The following is a 24,380-nucleotide window of genomic DNA, read 5'->3' on the forward strand; positions in this document are numbered from 1 at the left end:
TCCCTATATATAGCTCAACACCTTGCACACAGCAAGTTTTTAATAAACTTTTATGCTAATTTGGCTTTGATTATAACTTTTTGAGTGGTCAGGGATCATGTCTAAATAACAACTGGAATAATGCTTAGTAAAATGCCATATAAAAGTAACATTTAGTAAATGATGAATTGCTGGCTTATTCTTTAAGACTATACTCTGGCTGAGGTCTCACTTATAGCCATATTTATTTGTATTTCTGAAAAATAGCAAATTGATGTCTAATGAATTTTAAATGTTCCAAAGTTGTGCTGTTTTTGTTTGAAGCCAGATAAAGTCTCTCTGAAATCTCATTGCTCTGTGGATCAGGAGGTAATGTCAAGTGCTAAAGTATCCAGGATGACATGGTTGTAAAGGATTATTTTGGGCTACATGCAAGGAGGGAGTTCTCTTGCACATTAGACTATGTGGATAAGTCCAGTTTTGAGATAAGCAACCTAGTTCATATGCCCTCATTTCAAAGAAAGAGGTCGAGAAGCTACAAATGGTTCATGACCATATGACTTAAAGTCTCCACAGTTTCATAATATATATTCTGAAAAATTATTAGACAATCTCTCCTTTTACCTAAAGAGGGGCTATTTAAGTATGTATAAGTGAACTCCTTGATAGGCTACCTTCTATGCTAGTCTTAAGCTGAGCAATTCCTTCCCCCTGAATAGGGAAGGGCAAGGGGAACAGGATGACGTTCTTTCTGTCCTTGGACAAGAGTTGATGCACATTTAGAGTTTCAACACCACTGAATTTAGTTACAAATATGTGACTATCTTCACTAGGCGGAAATAAGTTCCATTATATCAACCTAGAACACAGTTTCTAAAGATGTATCCTCAGAGGTTGGTGGTATCTCTCAAGGGAGGGCTGGATGGATAACCATAGCCCATCTACTCCAAGTACTCCAAATGTACTTTAGATGTGGTCTAAATTCCCTCGGCAAGAGTCCCTTATCGATTGACAAAAATATTCCTTATTACTCCTCACAGGAAGTTGAGCAATGGGAAGCTTACTTAGCACTGTTAAGCAAAAAGCCTTTTTCCTAAAGCAATGAGACTTTGAACCAGTATGAAGCAGTGTTTAATTCAGGCAATCTGTAGCTCAAGTGTTCTCGAAAGGAGTCATATGGCAAATTTTAAACTCCAAATCCACACCAGCTCCAAGTGTCAGGCTAAGTACTATTAGGCCAAATACTTGCAATTTTGACCTAGTAGAAAAAATTTTTGTTGCTGTTTTTTGCCTTCCTTAGGCTTTTAAGATATCAGAGGGAATCAATGGTGAGACAACTTTTTGGTTTATATATTTAATAATGTTGTTCTATGAATATATAAAACAAATAATTTGTCTCCTATCCCTTATTGGGTGAGTTTCAGGGGTCATTTCTTGGTTTCTAGCTTTAACTCCATAGAAGGGCTGAGTTTATCTGATGGATCCATGTGATTTATGAAGCTATGGGAACATTGATTCTACCAATTTGTAGAAAGTACATTTCAATAGCCTTGGAATGTAGGAAGGTAAAAGAGAAATTTTTCTTTGCTGTATAATAATGGGAAAACAGAGAGAGAAAGAGAAAGAATGAAGATCCTTCTAAAATATGAGATCCCTATTTCCTGAGCACTAAAAGAACTGACCCTGACATAAACATCATTATTCTTGACTGAAATGTGTCATCTAAGAGCCAAGTTCTATTTTGGTCTAGGTTCCCTGCCTTTCAATCATTAGGTTTAGGCAGGCAAGCAAAGAGGCATATTTCTATGATCCTGGGACTTCTGAAGATTAAAATAGCTAAGCAAAGAGTCTAGAGATGATATGCAACCAAGGATATAAGCCAGAGATTTGGACTGGAGTTGTTCAGATATTTTTTTGGAGCTGCTACAAAGTCTGGAGGTTGTGAGGGAAAGAAGGGGGAGGTAGGGAAGGGGAAGGCTCTGGAAGATAAGAGTGTTCTCATCTCAGATCCAGTCTTATTGATGCCATGGTTCCTAGAGACATCTTTGCTGGTAAAATTAATACTCTTTAGAAGATCAGGTCTCTTTTATGTTATTCACCATCTCTGGGTCTCTAAATACTTTCCAATATAATGGAGAGAGATATCCACAACAACAGCCATCATTAAGGAAGAGATTGTATTACAATTCAGATTTCAGCATTTCCAGTCAAATTCTTAATACTGTATCTCACCTCTTCATTAATGATCATAAAATCAAGACACACTCCTTCTTCACTTTTAGACCTTTCATATTTTTCCATCTTTTCCATTTTTTAAAGATATTTAAGTATTAAAGTTTTAGAATAAGGAGAGGGGGAAGCAAATATCTTCATATAATTTTACTATTCTCATTTCATATTTTATAACTGAGGCAATTAGTGGCTAAGTTCTTTCTCAAGAAGATGTTATAGCACCAAGGATAGAATCTAGGTCTCTCAATCCAGCTGTTGAGAGGAAAAATGCGATATTGTGTATGAACTGCCTGGAGTTCATTCAGAGTGAGTTTGTATAAATCCAGGGTATCATTAATAATACCCTGTGCATCTTGGTTTCTTCCATTATTAACTGACACTACAGTAAGGAAGAGCTTCCAAAAAATATGATTAAATTTATTTGAGCATTTGTAAAATAGATGAGTTTCAAAAATGCTGAGCATGCAGAATTAATATAATTAGAAGAATACAGAAACATAATCTAAGACACATTTTTGGTGCTGAGGTGCAACAATAGTATCAGAATTGCTGCTGAGATTAACATAGAGTTCAAGGAATAGGGAACACTCTGGGGAGAAGCAGAGGAATATTTTAAAGGTGGAAACTGCTACCTCAGATTTTAAATTTGGCACATTCGGTGTTTCTCAAGGAGTCTCTCCATGATACAAATAGAAATTACATGAAGACCTCAGAGAGTTGTCAAATGGAGCCAGGCTTGGTTTGTAGGGTCTGATGCTTTGTCCTTCGGGAATGGTGAACTACATGCTCCAGTTCAGGCCAGCACAGAGTAAACCAACTATATAGTTTGTGACCAAACCGCCCTCCCAAATGAAGAGAGATTAAGTAATTTTTTTTTTTTCATTTTTGAGCCTCTAAGGATTCACTGTGACATTTTGACTACCTACCCGCAAGTCTGGATTGTTCAGTTTATGGGTCCGTGTGTCTGTGAGCTTAGGGCTATATATTTACATGCACTGAATGAAGTCATGTGCTGAATTTGATTCTATTATGTTTAGCAGTATGCTTGTCACATAATATGTACTTTGCAAAGTATTATTCATTCTGTACTCCTCTAAGAATTTAATATAATCTAAGGTTATAGTGTTATATAACACAGGCCAATCAATTGATTATACATAGATAAGCAAACTTTAATTGACTCTTTTTGTCTCCTGCCATGAGTTTAATTTCTCAAAACGCATATCTTAAATTTTATGGAAAAGTGAGAAAAGTTTTAAGGTAAAAGAGGAAAAGAACTTTGAAAATAAAACAACAACAAAAATCTGGCTGATGTTAAGATTCAGTTTAAACGATTGCCAGTGCTTTGGGTGTTCCTAGTAAACATCTAAGTTTCTACTCATCAATGTGTTTTTAAAAATAAAGTGAACAGGGAAAGTAGATTCAAAAACCAAAGTTGGGGAGGAAATGATTGGTAAACGATATCTTCGCCCAAACTAATCTACTAATCTGTGTATATCTCTATACACAGCGAGCCCTGATGACTCGCTTTCCACAGTGTAGAAAGAATTGATCGAAGTATCAGGAAACAAGCTTTGCTCAGAGAATTCATGGAGAATTGGTGAGGTATCTAAGACTGGGGGTGGACATGGAGGTAGGAAAAGAATTCTATAGAACAGGTCCTCGAATAGTGTTTTGTTCAATGTAGTTTTGTTATAATATTGATGAAATGCTATAGGAATTTAACTTGTTTATATCAATTAGCTTGTGGTAAAATTGGTGTCATTATACTCATTTTGTTTTAAGTCACAGAATCTATCAACAACATTAAGTGAAGACTTACTGTATAACTATTTCTCTTCTGTTGAAAACAAGGGAGAAATTACTCTGAAAAATACCATTACATAACATTAACTTCTCTGCCCTAATAAGGAATGGGATAGGAGAGTAAAGACAAGAGAATTATCACTCAATCTGCTGTTTTCTTTGACTCCTTTGGGTGACTTCAATCTCTCCTTCCTTGGTGCACCCCCCCTCTCCCTCCCCACAGCAGCACTGTAAGCATATCTTACTCAGGATGTGTCACACTGTGATTGTAATTAAGAGACTGAGGTACGGCTCTGCATTTCCAGACCTGGAACACAGTAAACTCTCAGTAAATGTTGATATAAAATGAAGTAAAGTCAACTTGAAGAGAAAATTTAAGAACTGTAAGAAAAAATGCAAGCTAAATCATGTCCAAAATAAACATGAAAAGGTAGGAATTCAGTAGGTCCAGATTCTAGGCTGGATGTAACAGGAAAGGAAGGGTCAAAGAAGAGGCTTCAGAACCATGAATCCTCCATCCTCCATGACAATGCTGACCACTTGCTGGCCAAGTTATGCACAGAGTTGGAGTCTGGCCCTGGGAAAAACCAAAGCTTACATATGCTTGTCTGTCTGCTTATTTGAACTTCAGATTCCGTTTCTGGTTATAGTAATCCCAAGACACATGAACCAACAGAAAGAATATAGAAGTGAAAGTTAAAGAGACATAGAGTTCTCTGCTTAGCTCTGTCATGGTAACTTTGGATGAGACATTTTACCTCTCAGATCATTAGCTCCCTCAACTATAAAATGAGAGTTTAGACTAGATGAACTCTTAAGTTCCCTCTGGGGAAGTTTGCATAGTTTCCTCTAGAACTGCATAGTCCCTCTCTCTGTCTAGATTCCATTCTCTTATAAGAATATTTTCTTAACAGTTATAATATAGATAGAATTTGAATTTAGAAAAATAAATAGAGCATATCATCTGATGGTTAAAACAATTTAGAGGCTAAATATACAAAAGAAGAGAAGAAAAATGTTGAATCTTAGAATGGTGAAACTAACAATAGTAGATTAAGTCACGAACAGGGGATCCTCAATTAGCTACCTCCAAAATCCCTTGATCTTAGTGTGGAAAAAATGAATGTTTGAGATGATTTGGGGGCAATAAGAAAGCATGTTGTTGGGAAGAGGCAAGAGTTGTTCATCTTATTCAACACAAAGGAAAATGAAAGTCCAGAAAGGATAGATAACTCATTCATGTGACACTGTGAACGTGAAGTAAAGCCTGACCCCTGCCTCCTGCCTAGTCATGTTGTCTGATGAAGAAACCAACACTGCTTCCAATGACCATGAGGACATGGTGCCACAGTCCAGTGGAATCGAGCAGTCTCTGGCTAACTTGACTTTCATCAGCTCTGCTGAATTCACACTTGTTGAAAATAGTGTTGATTGCGAAAGGAAGCACACATGAATGACCCAGAGGACTCTTTGGAAGATTTCCTATGGTCTTGGGTCAGGATATCTGGTTTCCATTCCTTCGTCTGTCACTTTAGGCTTTTGCACATAAATTTCCTTCTTTAAGAAGAATCAAAAGACTTATTAAAGATACTTATAGAGTATCATATAATGAAATTCAACGAAATATTTTTAGATGAATTTTTCTCTGGTATTAGTAATTATTTAAAGAAATTACTCTTATTTACTTTTTAAATGTATGTGTATATTTAAAATGTATGTGCATATACATATGTACATATAAGCATTTTAAATATGTACTCACATTTTAAATATATATTAAAATGTACATATGTATGTATATTAAAATGTGTATTAAAAAGTATAGTGTATACATGCATACACCATTCTTATAAAAAGTGCAGAAAAGTAATTACAGAGATTTCAGGATCACTCCTACAATTTTAGAAATGTAAAAGTATGTTCTCCAGGCAGAGTCTTTCTACCCTGACTTTATAAAATTACTGTGGAAAAATTACACAGAGTCTTATTCTTATTTTCCTTTTAGCTTCTTAGTTATCTTGTGCTTTTGATTGTGACTGTGGGGAAGGGGTGGGATCAAATTAGTGGAAAGAAGTAGAGAAGGGGGACATTGGAGTGACTTAAAGTAAAAGCTCTAAAAATGCCTTTTCCATTTTCTTTTCTTCAATTCATCTCACCCATAGGTTTAGCTCTACTTACTCTAATAACTGAGTTCATAAAAGACTAGTAGAATTTCTATTTCTTTCAGTTCTCTTTTTTAGCATCCACAGCTTTTCCTATAAAGGGAAGGAAAGGATTGACTTATTTACAACACAATCACAATGAGATTTTTCACTTTAAGCAAATAAAGATGCTAGTGAAATAAATGGATTACGTTATTTAAAATTGAAAGCTTATGTGAATAAACCACACTCAGAAACAAGCTTAACAAAAGTACAGAAAGAAAATGAAAGCCTTGTGACTAAACAAGGTTAAAATGATGCACAATGCTGAGTTTACAATTTAGTACAGCGATTGTTAACAATATCACAAATATCTACTGTCAATGTACAAATTAAATACAAAACCATAAGAGGACAGTGATGCTGCCCTGAGGTTTAATCACAAAGGTTTTGTTTCTTGGTTTGTTTCTAGCAAAATATATTTTTTTCCCCATGAAATTGCAAGCTTAGTTTTAATTAAATGTCATTTTACTTTTTACTAGCCACTTTATCATTTTTTTCATTTCCCTGTTTCTCTGCACAATTTGAATTAAAGACAGTGATTTGAAAGCATTATGAGTAAAAGTGGTTAGAAAAGCACTGGGTCTTTTTTGAAATCAAGTTCACTTCTGTATTGTGCAGCATGAAGAATAGGGAAAATTTGTCCTAATATCTTGCTGTATCTATCCCAAATCATTCCTTTCATAGAGCCTCAGCAGGGGAATTATGTAGAAATGCAATTGGTATCTTGGTTAAATAGGAAAGTCTCTGGAGTGCATTTCCAAGAGCAGTCCCCTCATGACAGAGGAGCCTAGATTGTACCTTGTAAGAGGAAACACTGTTTCCTTAGGCAATATAGGTTCTTTGTTGAAACTGACAATGGGTAAGATGGTCCATTCTGCCTCTGGATAAACAGAACTGTCACAAGCTGGTCTTCTCTGGCAGCATAGAGCACTCTCTCAGCTCCTAGAATCAAATAGAAAGGTTTTTCCTGGCCTCTTACAACACCTAGGTGGAGTACAACCAAATTCACCACAATTTGAAACTACCATGTAAGAAAGTTCAGAATCTAACAACCATTAGTTCAATCATTCCATTCACTCAGCAAGTTTTTATAAGGCAGCTCTTATATGGACTGTGCTTTGCCTAAGCCCAGTGTTAGGCAGGAGGAAGAACATGGTTATATTCTGCTCCAACTTCTATTATTCCGAACTCCTACTATGCCTCTTGACTTCAAGTGGCTACTTAAAAACCCTTAACCAAAAACAGCTTCCAAAGGAGCATGTATTTATTCGATTTTGTTCTCCTTTACCTTCGTGTAGGATAGTATTCATCCAGATTTGTATGATAAACATTATTAATTAATTTTAAGTCTCAACAATGTCCTTTCAACAAGTTTAATGCCCAGAGCACAGGAAATTGTATCTACTACCTAAAAGTGAGAAAGAGTCCCTTGCTTATCTCCAGCATTTAAAAGGCAGGGATGCTTTTTATATTTTATTTTCCCTAATGTGACCAGCCCTAAGAGTACTTGCTTCATTTCTTACTCAGAGAGAACTCAGAGCTGTGGATGCCTAAGGGAGTCATTCTAACAGACTAGAATTTCAAGGGAAAGAATTGATCCAGCTTCCTCGTCTGATGCTTATAATACATGAAAGTATCACCCTAGTCATGGCAGACCACAGGGAATGATCAGTGTGAATTGTTAAGCTGTCTCTTCAATATTTGCAAACAATTTCCCTGGAGAAGTAGCAAGTTCTTCACCCCAAAATTGTTCACAAATACATACATACATATATACATACATACATACATATATACTTTTTTTTCCACTTTAAGAAGAACTTTTGCTTCAATTGATAGTCTAGAATCATAGAAAAACATGCCTTCCCTTCCAGTTCTTTGGTTAAGATGTATTAACAAAATGGTGCATTATTCATATTTATAATTGAGAAAATCCTAGTTATCATATGCAACTCAGATCTAGGTAACTTACAGAGTACTGTTGCATTGAAAGAGAAAAGAGTCTGAAGGTGGAATCATCTTAGTAGCAGCATAGAGGCAATGTGATTGAATCTAGTGTTTCACATATCTTTTATCAAGATATAAGGAGAAGGAATGTGCTTTGTGCAAATTAGCCCACAGAGCTTTCTAAACTGAACCAATATGAAACAGACATAAAAGTAAGATCTGTTTTAAAGAATGACCCTCTGCTTTCACATCAAGCCATGAAGATTGCTTGAGCCATCATGGCCTTGATCTCTTCATTTCCCTTATGGTATTTGGGTAGAAACTCAAGAAGCAGTGATGTCCCCAGTTAGCCACATCCAAAATGGTGGCATCTGATATCATCAAATGAATGCCAGGGAGTTGGACAGCATACTTTGAAATAAGTTTGCTTTCGATCTTCTATGCTACTTCTGCATATTTTTGTGCTATAAGCAGGGAATACTTTGGAATTTTTCTAAATTTATAGTGATCCAAACATTCAATTAAGGAGACCATAGACTATTCTATTCCATCAAAGTTTAAAGATACAGGGAAAATCCATTAGGTGTCTTATAGAAGACCAAATGGGCAAAAGTACAATTGAAACCAAGAACATAGATAATAGGATCATTTAAACTTGTATATGTGAAACTTAGATCTGCAACTTAATAACTTAGTGGACTTAGGCAAAGTATTCAACTTTTCTACACCTGATCTGTAAAATGGGGATAATAATATCTTCTATTATTTAGGATTAAATAATGTAATTATTTAATTAAATAGTGTAATTATTTTAGGATTAAATGAGATAAGAAATACAAATTTTGTATCATAGTGTCTGATATATAGTAAGTACTCAATAATGTTATTTTCCTTTATTGATGCATGCTTTCCTTATTTCTATCTAATCTCTATTCTCTGAGTTCATAGAATTCTGATTTTCCTGTACTGTTCAACAAGTAAGTCTATTCAATTCAATAGTTTTAAAAATTGTTCTAAGTATATGACATAGAATAAATAGGAACATTGAATAATATTTGCCATTTTTGCAATAGAAGCTAAAATCTACTGTTAGAAACATGCCTGTGTAAGTATAAATTAAATAACAATAAATGAAATAATTTGATAAATTAGGCATGGATGTATCTATTATGTGGCAAGCACCATACAAGGAGGCAGAGACTCAAAGTTATATAAGATGCAATCACTGAATTTTAGGGCCCTTAAGTTAGTATAGGGAGAGACATATGGACAAATAACCTTGAAGGAAGGTGGAGGGTACAAATGCTACTAGATAAAGCAGTGGCACAAAGGATGAGAAATCATTTCTATCGGAGGTGTCAAGTAAGGTTCTACAGAAAAGAAGATATCTAGGCTAGATCTATAAAAATAAGTAGGTCAGAACTTAGATAAAATGGACAAAGTTTTTGAAAAATACAACTTACTAAAACTGACACGGATGAAACAAGAAGTCTAAATAGCCTTATATCAGAGCAATTAAATTCATTATTTAAACCTTCCCACTCAGAAAATTCCAGATCCAAATAGTATCATTGGTGATTCCTATCAAATATTTCAGTAAGAAATAGTACTGATCTTACATAATTCTTCCAGAAAATAAAGAAAGAAAGAACTTTTCCAAACTCATTTTGACCAAAGTTGGACAATTAAATACAGGCTAATGTATAAAATTGGCAATAACAGAAATTGTACTTCATAAACATAGATGCAAAAATTCTTTAAAATTAATAAATCAAATCTAACAATATACAAAAATTACATCATTACCAATTAAGATTTATTCCAAAAAACTAAGATTGGTTCTATATTTAAAAATCAGTGTAATTCACCATATTAATAGAATAAATGGGGACAAGTATCATTATTTAAATATATGTTAAAAAATCTTTTTTTAATATAAAATTCAACACTCATTCATGATTTAAAAGAAAAAAAAAAACCTCTCAGCATATTAAGAATAGAAAGGAATTGTCCTAGTCTGATTAAAAAAAAAAAAAAAAACTCTAAAAAAACCTATCATTAAGATAATTCGTAACAATTAACTATAAAATTATTTCTCTTTAAGATTGGGTACAAAGCAAGGATGCCTGCTCTTACCACTTCTAGTCAACATTTCACTGGATATCCTAGCAATTATAATAAAACAAGAAAAACAAAAGGCATAGATAGAAAAAAAGTAAAATTACTTTTGCTTGAATGCAGCATGCTTGTCTATGTAGAAAATCCTAAGGGAATATATATAATAATGACCAAAAGTAATAACTGCATTTAGTAACATGCAGGAATAATACATACAAATCAATTATATTTTTATATACTAGTGGCAAATTATTGGAAAAAATTAAAAATTCATTTATAATAGTATAATAGTATAATAAAACATAAATACTTAGGAATAATTTTTTTAAAATATGTGTACACTGAGTTGAATTGTGGCTCCTAAAAGATATGTCTACATAGAATCTCAGAATGAGAACTTTTTTTTTTAAAGGGTCTTCGTAAATGTAATTAAGGTAACGATCTCAAGATGAAATCATCCCAGATTAGGTTGATTCCTAAATCCAATGGCAGTGTCCTTATAAGAGAGAGAAAAGGAGAAGACACTGAGACATAGAAGAAGAAGACCATGTGAAGACAGAGGCAGAGAGATTGGTCAGGGAATGCCAATGATCGCTTATAGACACCAAAGCTAGGCATAGAACAAATTTTTCCTCAGAGCATCTAGAAGGAACCAGCCAGCCAATACCTTGATTTTAGATTTTTGGCTTCCTGAACAGTGAGAATAAAATGCTGTTGTTTTAAACTACCCAGTTTATGATAATTTATTATAGTAAGCAGTCCTAGGAAACAAATACAATGTGTAAGACTGAAAATGACAAACTACTGCTGGGAAAAAGTTAAAGACCTAAAAAAATGCAGAGATATACCAGGTTGATAGATTGGAAGATTCCAACATCATTAAGATGTCAATTCCACCCAAATTGAGCTATAGATTCAAAGCAATCTCACAATCAAAATTTTAGCAAGTTTTTTTTTTTTTTGCAGATATTGGCAAGTTAATTTTAACATTGATACAGAAATACAAACGTTCCATTATTTTCACAGTAATTTACAAAGAATGGAGGCTTTATACTACTTTATTTCAAGATTTACTATAGGGTATAATAATAAAGTCAGTGTGGTATTGGAGGGTAGATAATCATACAGATCGATGTAACATAATAGAGTCTAAAAATAGACTCACACCTATATGGCCAATTGATTTTTTGACAAAAGCGTCAAGGCAATTCAGTGGGGGCGGGGGGGAACGTCATTTCAACGAATGGTGCTAGGAGAAGATAGCTATGTGCAAAAGAAAGAGCATTGCAACTATTTTTCACCACACACAAAAATTAACTCAAAGAAAACAATTGACTTGAATGTAAAAGTTAAAACTATAAATCTTCTAGAAGAAAACAGAAGAAAATCCCCAAAATTTTTGGAATAGGCAAAGATAACAAAGGTAAGACACAGAAACAATGGACCATAAGAGAAAAAAAAGTCAATAAACTGGATTTGTTCAAAATGTAAAACTTGCTCTTTAAAAAAGACACCATTAAGAAAATGAAAATACACACCACAAATTGAAAGAACATATCTACAATACATAGAACATGATAGACTGGTATCTAGTATATATAAAGACCTCATAAAACCCAATAATAATGAAAACCTAATTTAAAAAAAAGATACGAATTTAAACAAATACTTCACAGAAAAATATATACGAATGGCTAGTAAGCACAAGAAAAAATGCTCAAAGTTATTTGTCATCAGGGAAATACAAATTAAAATCACAATAAGATAAGACTACACACTCATTAGAATGGCTACATTTAAAAGACTGGAAATAATAAGTTTTCACAGACTATGGAGAAACTGGAGCTCACATATATTCTTAGTAGGAATGTAAAATGGTAAACCAGTGTGGACACCTGGCATTTTCTTACAAAGTTAAATATACATCTACCATACGACCCAGCAATTCTACTCCTAGAGTTTACCAAATGAAAACATAGCCACACAAAAACCTATATATAAATGTTCATAGCAGCTTTATTCACATTGCCAACAACTGGCTATGTCAACCAACCAATAAATGAATTAAAAAAAAAAAATTGTGACATATCCATACTATAGTGAAATACTACTCAGCAATAAAAAGGAACAAACTACTTACACATGCAACATGGATGAATCTCAAAATCTTTATACTGAATGAAAGAAACCAGACACAAAAGAGTACATGTGTATGATTCTATTTACAAAAAAACTATAGAAAATTCAAACTATCTATAACTACAAAAATCAAATCAGTACTTGCTTAGGGCCAGGGCCAGAGGGAGAATAGACTGTAAATGGGCACAAGGAAACTTTTGGAGCTGATGAAGATATTCGGTATCTTGACCCTCGTGGCTGCTTTATGGGTGTAGCTCATCAATTGTCAAAACTCATCAATGAGTTTTGATTGGGTCAAAACTCATTAATTATATATTTTCAATGGATGCACTTCCATGTAAATGTTGCATATAAATTAAAAATCAATAAATTTGCTAAACATAATGAGTGGAAGGATAGCAGGTGGGGGTTGCAAAACATTTCTTCAGAGAGAAGCACATGAACAAAGGCACAGAAGTATGAATGTATATTTGCATTATCTCAGAAAATAATTTACAAATTCCCTCCAGGCAGCAATTCTGTCTTGTATTATATCCACAGTCTTCTCTGTGTCCAGAAATAAGGAATAAAATTATATTTTTGAGTTGCATGGAACCTATATACCCACAGGCAGCTGCTTAAAGAGTGCTAGATTTATTATCAGAACACCGAGTACAAATCACAACCCTTCTTTATCTTTTGAGACCTGTGGAAAGTCATTTTACCTCTCAAAACCTAGTGTGAAAAATTATCCTTGTAATGCATTTGCCGTAAGGGTTAAAATAATACATATGAAATGCCAAATAATATTGAAGTACATGATACACATCCATGACAATTGGTAGGACTTCAAAAAACATTTGTTGATTGACATGCCAACTGTTATTTCATTATTCATGTACTCAAATATCTTATTATCTGCATAAGTATTATCTATATGAAACAATTTTCTTAATCAGAGACACACTTATATTCACTTTGGTCAATGAAGTGCCCAGAAATTAGAATTAATTTTAATATTAGGTTGAGCTGAATACAATCATCAAGGTAAATCTGTTCTCCCTAAAACCAGAGCAAGCATTCCAAAGTAGGAGTGACTTGTGGGCTACCCATGGTTTCTAGATTATCTATGTCCTGCTCTCTATTAGTAAAGTCAATGAAGAGTAGGCTATTGTCAAAACAAAAAATAAGCAAACCAAAGATAAATAAGTGGTGGGAAAATGTGGTCACAATGTGAAGATTTCAAGGAGAAAGAGAAATAGTGAATATGATAAGGGCATGTGAATGAAAAAAATCAAGGCGAAAGAAGGCCTCTAAATACAGTTGCTTAGAAGAGGAAATGCATATTAGAATATTATTTTAAAGAAATAACCAGACATATTTAATAAAGGACACACTGATTCCTTCTCCTAGGAAAAAAAAAGGATAATATAATCAACCTTTCAAAGACTGATTCATATGAATGTTTGACTGAAATGGCAAATTATAGAAGAGTGCAATTATAGTTGTTGAGACATTCTGTGATTGAAGATCTGATGAGCTTTGTCATTTTTCCATGTTCTGCAATATACTGGGAAGAACTCTATATGACATATAGGGAGATGTGGGTTGGTTTCAGTACATTTTTGTTAGTAAATGAACATCTTTCTTTTTGTTTAAGTGTCAGCAAACCTATGTCCTTGCTTGTCCATTCATTACTCTTGTCTATAACTGTGTTTTTTTTTTTTTTTCATTACAGTAGCAGAGTTGAGTGACCTGCAAAGCCTAAAATATTTCCTCTCTGGTCCTTTATAAAATTTCACATGCCCCTATTCTAGATAATACAAAGTTAGATTCAGCCATCAGAATATCTGCATTGATATTATATCAGGAATAGGGTAGATACATTCACAAGAATAAGTAAGAAGGGCACATTGGACTTAGAAGAAAAATATCCAAGTCCAATAATATGAATCAACAACAAAAATGAACGATGAGCCAAATATATTTAGCTCTAGGGTCCTCAAACTACCTCATATTCTATAATCTTATTAGAACAAAATCTTATGGAGACTGATTAAAGTGAAGTTTGTGAAGAATTGAGAGTATGTACTTAATCAGCTCAACCAAAAATGTCTTGCCAAATTTCTCTTTTTCCAGCATATGATAAGTGAAATCAACTGTCCTTCCCACTCACAAAGCAATATCAGCATCTCAGCTTAGTGAATGGTTAATTGTCAGACAGTGTTCAATGCCAATTTTATTCAAATATAATGAGATTTACTCAGTTAAGGAAGTGGGTTAAATGGTATAGTGCAAAAAGCTCTGAATTTGGAAGAAACAGGTTAGCATTGGATCTTGGCTCTACTTATATGAGTAGTTGTATGGTATTAAACAGATCACTTAACCTCTCAAACTCATGGCTTCCTCATTGTAAAATAAAAATATTACTTCTTCAATTATGGTGTTTTGGTAAAGAGTAATGTAAACAAAGTAGCCAGTCAATAAATGTTATGACTCATCTTCCATGTCATTATTCTAGAGGCAATTAAAATTATCGAAATAGTTATTTCAACATCACAAAGTGATATTGATTGCTACTGCTTACTAGAAAGTCTCTTTAACATGTTTATTTGAGGGAAGAGATTAACTTCTACACTTGGTTTTAATTTGAGTTTTTACCTAGATATGTGATCTTTGTCTCTTCCTAGAGAAGTACGTCATGTTTCAACACATTTTATATATGTGGAATACTTGCTATGTTTTCCTAACAACTCTGTATTCTTTACACTGATTACACAAGCATTTGCAAAATTAATTTAAAATTATTTTTCTTAAAAACAAAAAAGCTTTCCAGAAAGATTTTTTTCTTCTCATGGTGTTATTGAGATCCTTTACAGAAATTAACTCTCTAATCTTTTCTGAAACCATTTAATTAAAATGAAGGAAAAGCTTTTCAAATACTGCAACCCATTTCATAATTTAATGGAAGAAATTTTGCAGTGAAATAGAAGTTCAGTTTCAATGTGCTGCTTAAATAGAACCAACCATAAGGCAATCTGTGTATTTCTGTTCTTGTCTCATTGAGGGGCAGGATTCATCTTTGGACTTCTGTCTGACTATAACTAAATCCTTAAGCCCTAAAGCTATCTATGTCAGAAAACAGCATAAAGCCAAGCTGGAAAGAAACCTTCCATTTCTAAGACTGATTTTCAGCTTTGCTTGCTAATCTATCCCTATTTATCATCTGACCTTTAGATTTTGGGACCATATCTATTTGCTTAGCCTTAGTCCTCTTTTGTAAATAACTCCTCTGCACTTGAACCTTAGTGTGCTGCCACCATACTCTTTCTGCTTAATTGAACTTCTGTCTTGTTCCTTCCAGACAGCCTTGATGTGTTGCTATCCACATCCCAGCATGACCCTGTGTCTTTGGTTCTTCCTGGGTTCTAGTGTAAGCATGTATAAAATGAAAATGGTGTTCTCTCAGGCACTCTGCACAGATCTATTAAAGACAAATAAAAAGGCCCACTGGAGATACGAACAGTATTCTAATTTCAAGAACAGATTTTCTTATTGCTATTACTAATGGTAATCTAAGTGGTGGTTTTAATCAAATTATTTCTATATCAGTTTAAAAGAGCCAATCTGGAAATTATGTTTTAAATCTCAAAATATTTCTTTTTAAATATTAATGTGGTCTGAAGAATGAAGAATATGGCCACATGCACATTCTTAGAAGAACCTAAAAATATCAAGGGAAGAAAAGAATGCTACATATCACCTGACTCATGAAAAGCCCACCTAGATATTGATAGGGACTCACAAATAGCCCTCGAGAAGTTTAACACAAACCCTTACACTCTGAGCCAACCATAGTACTTCTTAATATTTCAGTAATGAGTCGTGATCTTCAAAGTGACTCTTTTCATTTTCCATCTCTAACCAAAGTCCATGTGCCTAGCTTACTCTTCAATGCTTGCCTCTCAGAACACCGTTCTGTGACTCACAGGGGACAGTACTCTTCAGAAGCACTGAAAATGACAGCATTTCCATTAATGGAATAAAAATGTCCACCAGTGAAATTAACAAAGCATTGTGTGTATATGTGTGTATTTGGAAGAGGGCAGCCAAAATTAGAGTGGAATATTTATCTTTATTTTAATAATGTAATATTATGCTACATTTTTATTTCATCAGATTGATTACAGGAAAGTCTATGTTTCTCCACTTTCCAGACATGAGACTTTGCTTTCTAACCTTAATGTATGTACTAACTTGTGACCTAATAATCTAAACTGTAAATAGAGCAAAACACCATGTCCCCTTACACAGAGGTCAGTATTTCTTCAACCTCAACTTCCTAAATCCCACCTTAGAATGCAGAAGTGAGCAGATCATACTTTTGAACACTCAAAGTAGCAAGCTGAATGTCTCCACAATAAAGTTATATGCTTTTCTTTTAGACCCTTACTCAGAATTGTATATTGACTCATTTCACTTACAATTTATGACAACCTTGGTTAACCAGTCCTACAGATGTTTTGAAGTAACAAACTGTAAGTGAAGCAGGGCAGCAACTGAGGGACAAGAACAAGAAGAGAGGGAAGCAACTGTCAATAGATGGCTACTGAAACCACTGAGAAGCAAAAAGCAAAGAAAGACTTTTAAGAGTACAGAGTTCAACAATAGCAATTTTTATTGGATAATTCTTAATCATCAGGTTAGGTACAGAAAACAGTTTAAAGAGGCTGGAAATGTAGAAGTTGCTATAATGATTAGATAGGTGAGTTTTTATTCTTTCGAAAATTTACTTAAATAGAACATTTTGTTCCTTGATAAAATAGGATAGTTGAAACATTGCTAATATAATTTTGTTTGACCATTTTACATTATTTTCTCTCTTGCTCTTGCATGTAGGGTCTACATATCCAGAGAGGGAAAGCCCATGTGACCTTTGCCCAGTGAGTGCATACTTAACATAAGCACGATCAGGTGCTTGATGAATATCTAGTGATTATTATGATCGAGAACTTAATAACAGGGTCTTTTCTGATTAATGGGGCTACAAGTTAATATCTTTTCATTCTCTCTTTGCACTTATTCGTGGGTTGGGAGTGGATAGAGTGACTATAAATTGAGCAGTCATTGAAAAAAAAGTAGAATATTCTTTTTAGAAGTATGTATATAGCTTTGTCAGAATATCTCTGATGGTTAAAGAATGAGATATCCAAAACTTTACTCCTATGACTCATTTTATGATTTGTATATAATTTATCTTAACTAATTTCAATTTCCAAGATTTTCATAACCACATTTACCGTTTGCAACATTTTAAATGGATTTGCAGTTAAAAAATCCTTGGTTTAATCAGAAACAATATTTATTACTTTTATAATAATACCATTCATGTGCCAGGAAACCAAGAGGTATTGACAGCTACTGTAATCCTACAGTTCTGCTATGCCACAGAAGTCATTTATGTTTCTACTTGTATATAGCATTCCATAGAAACCCTTCTCTTTATGTTAATGGATGATGATTTTTCAAACTTAGTCTCTCATCTAAGAATTACTCTTGTCTTTTATCACCATAAAGTTAAACACAAAAACAAAACCAATCTCACTTTGAACAAAATTTTCTCTACCAATTCCTTTGCTTCTGCCTACTGAACCATCATTCTTCCAGATTTAAAATGTGGGAGTTATTTTTGATTTGCCTGACCTCCTCCCTCCCCAAATCCATTTTTAGTTGCAAAATTCTATTGCTCTTCTGAGGAAACGTATATTTTATCTGTTGCTTCCTTTCCATTTTTCACTGTTGTCTGTCTAATTTCGTTGCCTCCTCACTTCCTGGATAACTCCCACAGCTTCCCTACTAGCCTCCCTCTCTCTAGTTTCTTCCCCATCCAGTCAATCTTGAGTTCCATTAACAATATTTTAAATTCTGCTTTTATTTTGTTATTCCCTAGTCTCAAATCTTTATTGGCAACCTATTATGTACCATTTCATATCTATAAGACCATTTCATATCTATAAGACCATGCATACAAGAAGAAACTCCACAAGCATTGAAACAATACAGAATTATTGTCATTAGTATCAATGATTGTCACATCATTAAGTCATCTCACTTGTAAGATATGACATAACGTGACCCATCTTCTCTGAAGTATAATCTGATTTGAAACTGCTAGCCAACATGTCACCTTGGGCTCTAGTTAGGTTGAGCTCAGCACTGTCAAGAGCAGCACATGTCCTGCTCTTCCCTCCCCACATGTCTCTCTAGCGGGAAACACAGAGGTTGCATGATAGTGCAGGTGGGAGCTTTCTATATTGTGAAATGATCAGACATACATGGCTCGTCCAAGAGCTCTGTTCTTGACTCTGTCTTGTTTGTTTCATTAAAGCCTTGGGATGAAAATAGATTACATTTTTATCAAATTTATAGATATTAAAAGTGAGGGAAAATAGAAGCTATGCAAGATAACAAGATCAAATTCAAAAAGAACTCCAACAATAGCTCAAAGTGAAGATCACAAAATACAACAGAAGTAAATAAGTTTTGAATGTTAGGTTCAAAAGTACAACTGAACTGAATAGGGAAGACCTCTTATAATACTTATTACAAAATATTTCCAGGGATATAGATCAGGATGAGGGTGAGCACATGGAAGTAGAGTGAGGAGGAATGGATTATTTATAAGAGAACTACAAATCGAGTCAACAGTTTTGCTTCTAAAAGAGCAAAAGCACTCTTAGGCCATGTTAATAGAATTATACTGTCTAGAACAAGTTACATTGTGTTCTTCACGGATTGGATAGTTTGAGAGTATTTTCAATTCTGGTTGTTATATGAATTGATAAACAAATACATGAAGAATTGTGTAGGATCTAGAAATCACATTAGTACTTAGATTTGTTTTCATGTTTAACTTGATGGAGGCATTAAGAAAGGACATAGTGTCCATGTTTTAAAGGACTATCCTAAAAAAGAGAGTAGGATTGTTTTCTATAGCAAAAGGAGGGAAAAACTAGACCCATTGGTGAAAGTTTGGAGGAAGTAAATTTTAGCTCAATAGAAATTTTTCTGTCAGTAAAAGACATAAACCAGTGAAATAAGATATCTTAAGAAATTAACTTCTTGTCACTAGAAATAGTTAAGTATAGATTGAGTGACATCATCTCAGGAACTTTTTTTTTCTTGGCATTCTTAGAGTGCAGAGAATTAGACTAGATAATCTGAAGGTTATCTTCTTTTCATCTCTAAGGTGTAACATTGCTGCCACATATCTGAAATACTCTCTCTTCTCTATACAATATTAGTTGTACGTGCTCTTGATTCATAGCCATCTTTGTCTTCAGTAGAGTGGGAGCTCCTTGAAGGTAGGGATTCTGTTTTTTATCCATATACTCTGGGCTTCTATAACTGCTCCTAAGGAGCCGAGTCAATATATTTCAGCTAATTATGAAGTTCTACCTAGGAAAACCTTACCTACCCTTCAAAGTCTAGCAGGAGTTCCCACTTTCCACAGGAAGCCTTCCCTAATCATTCCTATAACTCTTATATTCTGTGCTATATAATTTACCACAATGTAGTTCTCTATATCTTTACTCATGTAATGTTGTTTAATCTGTGCCATACTTATTTCCTCAGCTAGACTGTCAGTTCTCAATGAATAAAAGAATATTCTTTAAAAATTATGCCAATTACTTATTATCATGCTCAATACTGAACTAATTAGCAATAAGATACTTGCCGATTAATTGAAAAATAATCTAGAAAATTTTAACGTTAAAAAATACTCCACTTATTAATCACCAAGAAGAAAAAATGTAACTTTGTAATAGAGAAACATGGCACATGTTTCAAAATTAAACATCACCAGTCAGACAACATGTTGACATTACTGAAATTATCTCTGTGTCATTTTTGCTGAAAGTTAGTGACCTCAATCTAATTGTGAGAAAACATCACATAAATCCAAACTGAGGAACAGTCTACAAAATATCTGACTAGCAGTACTCTTTAAAAGTGTCAGGGTTATGAAAGACAAAGTAAGACTGAAGAATTTTTACAGATTGAAGGAGATTAAGGAAACATGACACTAAATGCGATGTGGAATCCCAGATTGGATCCTGAACTAGAAAAAAGACATTAAGGGGAAAAGTGGAGAAACTCTAAGTTGGTCTGTTGATTAGTTAGTAGTAGTATAACAATGTTAATTTCCTGGTTTTAATAATTATACTATAGTTATGAAGATGTTAACATTAGGTAATCTAAATGAACACCATACTCTTTGCAACTTGTCTGTAAGTCAAAAATTATTTTAAAATAAAAAATAAATTATATTTTGGTTTCATTGACAAATTAACAAGAGAATAGTGTCTAGGCAAAGTTGATATGCTTCTAAGAGGGAATAATCATTAGAGATAAAGAACTTGAGTGTGGCCAAACAACTAAGACAGCTACCTTTAACCAAAACAAAAAGATACAGTCAATTCTTGTTATTTGTGGTACTTATGTTCCATAGAGTTGCTGCAAACACTGAATTAGTGAATACTGAAGAATTGCTCTTAGGGGAAATGCAGGGTTGGTTTCTTACAAGCCTCTAGTCATATTTTCACCAACTGATCAATACATAACCTTGTTTTATGTGTATTTCTGCTTAAAGACAACTTATTTAATATGTACAATTGGTTCATTATCATTGAACTTATGTCCAACAGCACTATAGCTGATGCCTGAATGAAGCTTATCTAGCACATGCATTTTCTTCATAAGGCACATCACAGCTTATTGTGCTTATGGACACTAAATAGCACTTTAGCATTACACCTGGAGTCCATTTTAAACAGTGAAATCATCAACAAAAAGTACAAAAATGCAAAAAAATGTGATACTAAATAGATCTCAAAGAAGACACAGTATGAGAGCTATAACAAGAAGGCAGAGCATTGCCTTGTTTGACTTCAGCTGGGAATGTGTGTTTCAGTTGACACAAATTTTTCATTGCTCTGTCCATGTCTGCAATGAGCATAAAAGTATTGCCAGTACTAATGTGGGTTTTCAAATAAATACATTTTAGTGAGTTGGAGAATTTTCAAATATGGAGTTGAAACACATCTAATAACTGTACCTTTAAATACATCTAGTGACTGTAAATTTATATGTCCTTGCTTTTAGTGAATAAGAGAGTAAGAATAATATTTGCATTGAATTCCTGAAGAATTAGAAAATAACTGACAATTCTTCAGTTTTCAAAACCTGGCAGAAAGAGTGGGGCTTCTTCACTGAGACTTGCACATTTTAGCATCACAATTTTTTTTAGAGATGGAGACAGTCCATGGAAATCTGTCTCTGAATTTTCATTCAGTAACAGGGTATTTTAATTTTATAATTTAGTTCTATCACAATTTATAGTTTTTTCCCCAACTCTGTCTACACTGAGTACCTTTCAAAAATCCTGGCCTTATAAAATGATATTTATCTACTTTACATTTTTGTCTTCAGTAAACATAGCCACAACCTGAACTTCACCATTATCTGAAACTGCTTAACCTTCAGGAAATCCTCTCTTGGTGATCACATATCCACTCTTCACTTCTATTCAATCAATTCAATTTCTATTTGTGACATAAATACTTCAAAATTCCTACCTATTCCCCAGCCAGTTACTCTCTTCTAGCTGTACTTAAACTTTATCTCTACTTAATTGGTACCGCTTATGAAGTCATTTCAGTTATGTTTTCACTAGCACTACAAGATCTATTATCTTTTGACCTTTCACATTTTTTTTAAATTTTCCGAACTATGTTCTAGAGTAATCATCCTTTGTTTCCTCTTTTTTTTTTTTATTCCTGGTCTGCCAAGTATTTCTGCAAAATTCACATATTGTTTTAAAAAAATAATAATAATTTACTTAATCAACCTTCAGCAAGTCTTTACTGCTCTTATTCCTATTTATCCACTGTTGAATCCCAATTGCACTGACTGGATCTGCCAAACATTCTCTTCTTTCTACACACATACTGCCAATACTGTAGTTCAGAGGGATACATAGATCACTTGTCTATGGTAGTAAGTTCTTAACTAGTCTCTTACATTCTGCCCTGCCCACTTTAAAAGCTAATTAATCATTTTAAAGTAGACAGTTAATCATCCAACGTTCTCCCCATAGCTATCTGGCAAAATTCCAAACACCTTTACATGCCATTCATGTCCCTTTATGAAATGATTTCAGATTACTTGGGTTGATCCCAAGAATAAATGTGCCTGTTAAGAAAAGCTCCTGGTGGCTAATTGGGCTTAAATTTGTAAACATTCTCTAATAGTCATTGCTAAACATGGGCCTCCCATGCACTCTGCATTTCAGGGAAAAGCCACAGACTGAGACAAGCCTCTTGCACTGTGCTCTTTCTGTCTAAGTTCACCCTTATAAGAGAGCATCTAGGGTAGAAATTTGACCAACGGGACTAAAAGTTACCCTGTCCAATCAGAACTGAGGAACTATATCTTCATATGCATTTGCACTGACCAATCAGCGCGGCTCCATTCCGATCAATCAGCATGGTGCTATTTGGACCAATCAAACTGTGAAAATTTAGAGTCCTCATTTGCATAGAAATGGACCACTCTAGGACTGGGGAAACCACTCTTTTCTAAATAATCCAGCTTTGCCTCTTCCTCAAAGGAGTTATCTTTCAGTTTCCACCAAAGACTGCATTTCCCGCGGCCTGAACTATAACATCAGAGTTGCCTCGCCTGAGCTGCCTCACAGCTGAATCAAGACTTTTCATATATTAAACCAATTCACACACTATGTGTAGGCCCACATGAACTATTTCTGTTCTCAATATAGGTCAAACTTCTCTCCAATCAAGCCCCTTATTTACACTTTTCCCTTTATTGGGAATATTTTGCTCCCAAACTCTGTCCCTCAAAATCTTACCCATTCTTCAAGCACCAAATCAAAATACCTATCTTCCATGAAGCCTTCTCTGGTTCTACAATTGGAAATTCCCTCTTCTTCTGACTCACTATAGCACTTCAGAATTGTATCTAATGCATCTGTATTTATGAATAGTTATTTTGTAATTATTTTATTCTCCTTACTACATTTCAAGATCTTTGAGGGTAGAAAATATATCTATCTTACATTTACCACAGTGCCTAGCATAAATGCTCAGTAGAGTTCTATCTACTAACTGAATAAATAAATGTGATATATATCTAGTACAGTAGTTCCACCCTATCCATGGGGGATACATTTCAAGACCCCTAGTTTGATGCCTGAAACCATGGTTAATACTGAACCTTATATATACTATATTTTCCCTATACATACATCTATGATAAAGTTTAATTTAGAAATTAGGTACAGTAATAGATTAACAGTTAATAATAAAATAGAACAATTTTAATGATATAATAAAAGTTATGTGAATGTGGGCTCTGTCTTCTTTTCTCAAAATATCTTATTGCACCATGTCGATATGCTGAACAAATGGATAATTTACATGAAAGCAGGACTGAATGGGGCAGAGCAAGATTTCATCTCACTACTCAGAATGGAATAAAATTTAAAACTTAATAAATTGTTTATTTATGGAATTTTCCACTTAATGTTTTCTGACTGTGGTTGACCATGGTTAACGGAAACAGTGGAAAGCAAAACCACAAATAAGGGGAACTACCGTGTATGCCTAATATGGGTATGTATATAATGTAAATAACATATACATAAGATGATCTATGTACAAAAGAGAAAGTTGAACAAAGTATAGCACATTGTTAATGGCCCATATTATTGATGAATTAAAATGTGAAATAGATGTAGGGGAACAGAGAATAGAAGTGTAATAAATTAACAATTATTTGATAAAGTGAACAAAATGAATGGTTAACTATTATAGCTTTAACTCTTTAGATAGGGTTGTATTGAAATCTTTCCAGATTGACAGATTTATTTATTTCATTTCTGGAATTAAAAAATAA

The 24,380-nt window shown here is 33.9% G+C and overlaps 1 protein-coding gene across 1 annotated transcript; it reads right to left on the reverse strand.

Moving 5' to 3' along the window:
* Positions 1-5,803: 5,803 nt before the first annotated feature.
* On the reverse strand, positions 5,804-22,954 carry BLID (BH3-like motif containing, cell death inducer). Its single transcript, XM_025041876.1, is given in 3 exon segments — positions 5,804-6,991; positions 6,994-7,155; positions 22,921-22,954. Coding segments are annotated over 3 exon segments (288 nt in total). The 3' UTR covers positions 5,804-6,899.
* Between the last annotated feature and the right edge of the window lie 1,426 nt (positions 22,955-24,380).

This window comes from Pteropus alecto, unplaced genomic scaffold (genome assembly GCF_000325575.1).
Source record: "Pteropus alecto unplaced genomic scaffold, ASM32557v1 scaffold479, whole genome shotgun sequence".
Lineage (NCBI taxonomy): Eukaryota > Metazoa > Chordata > Mammalia > Chiroptera > Pteropodidae > Pteropus > Pteropus alecto.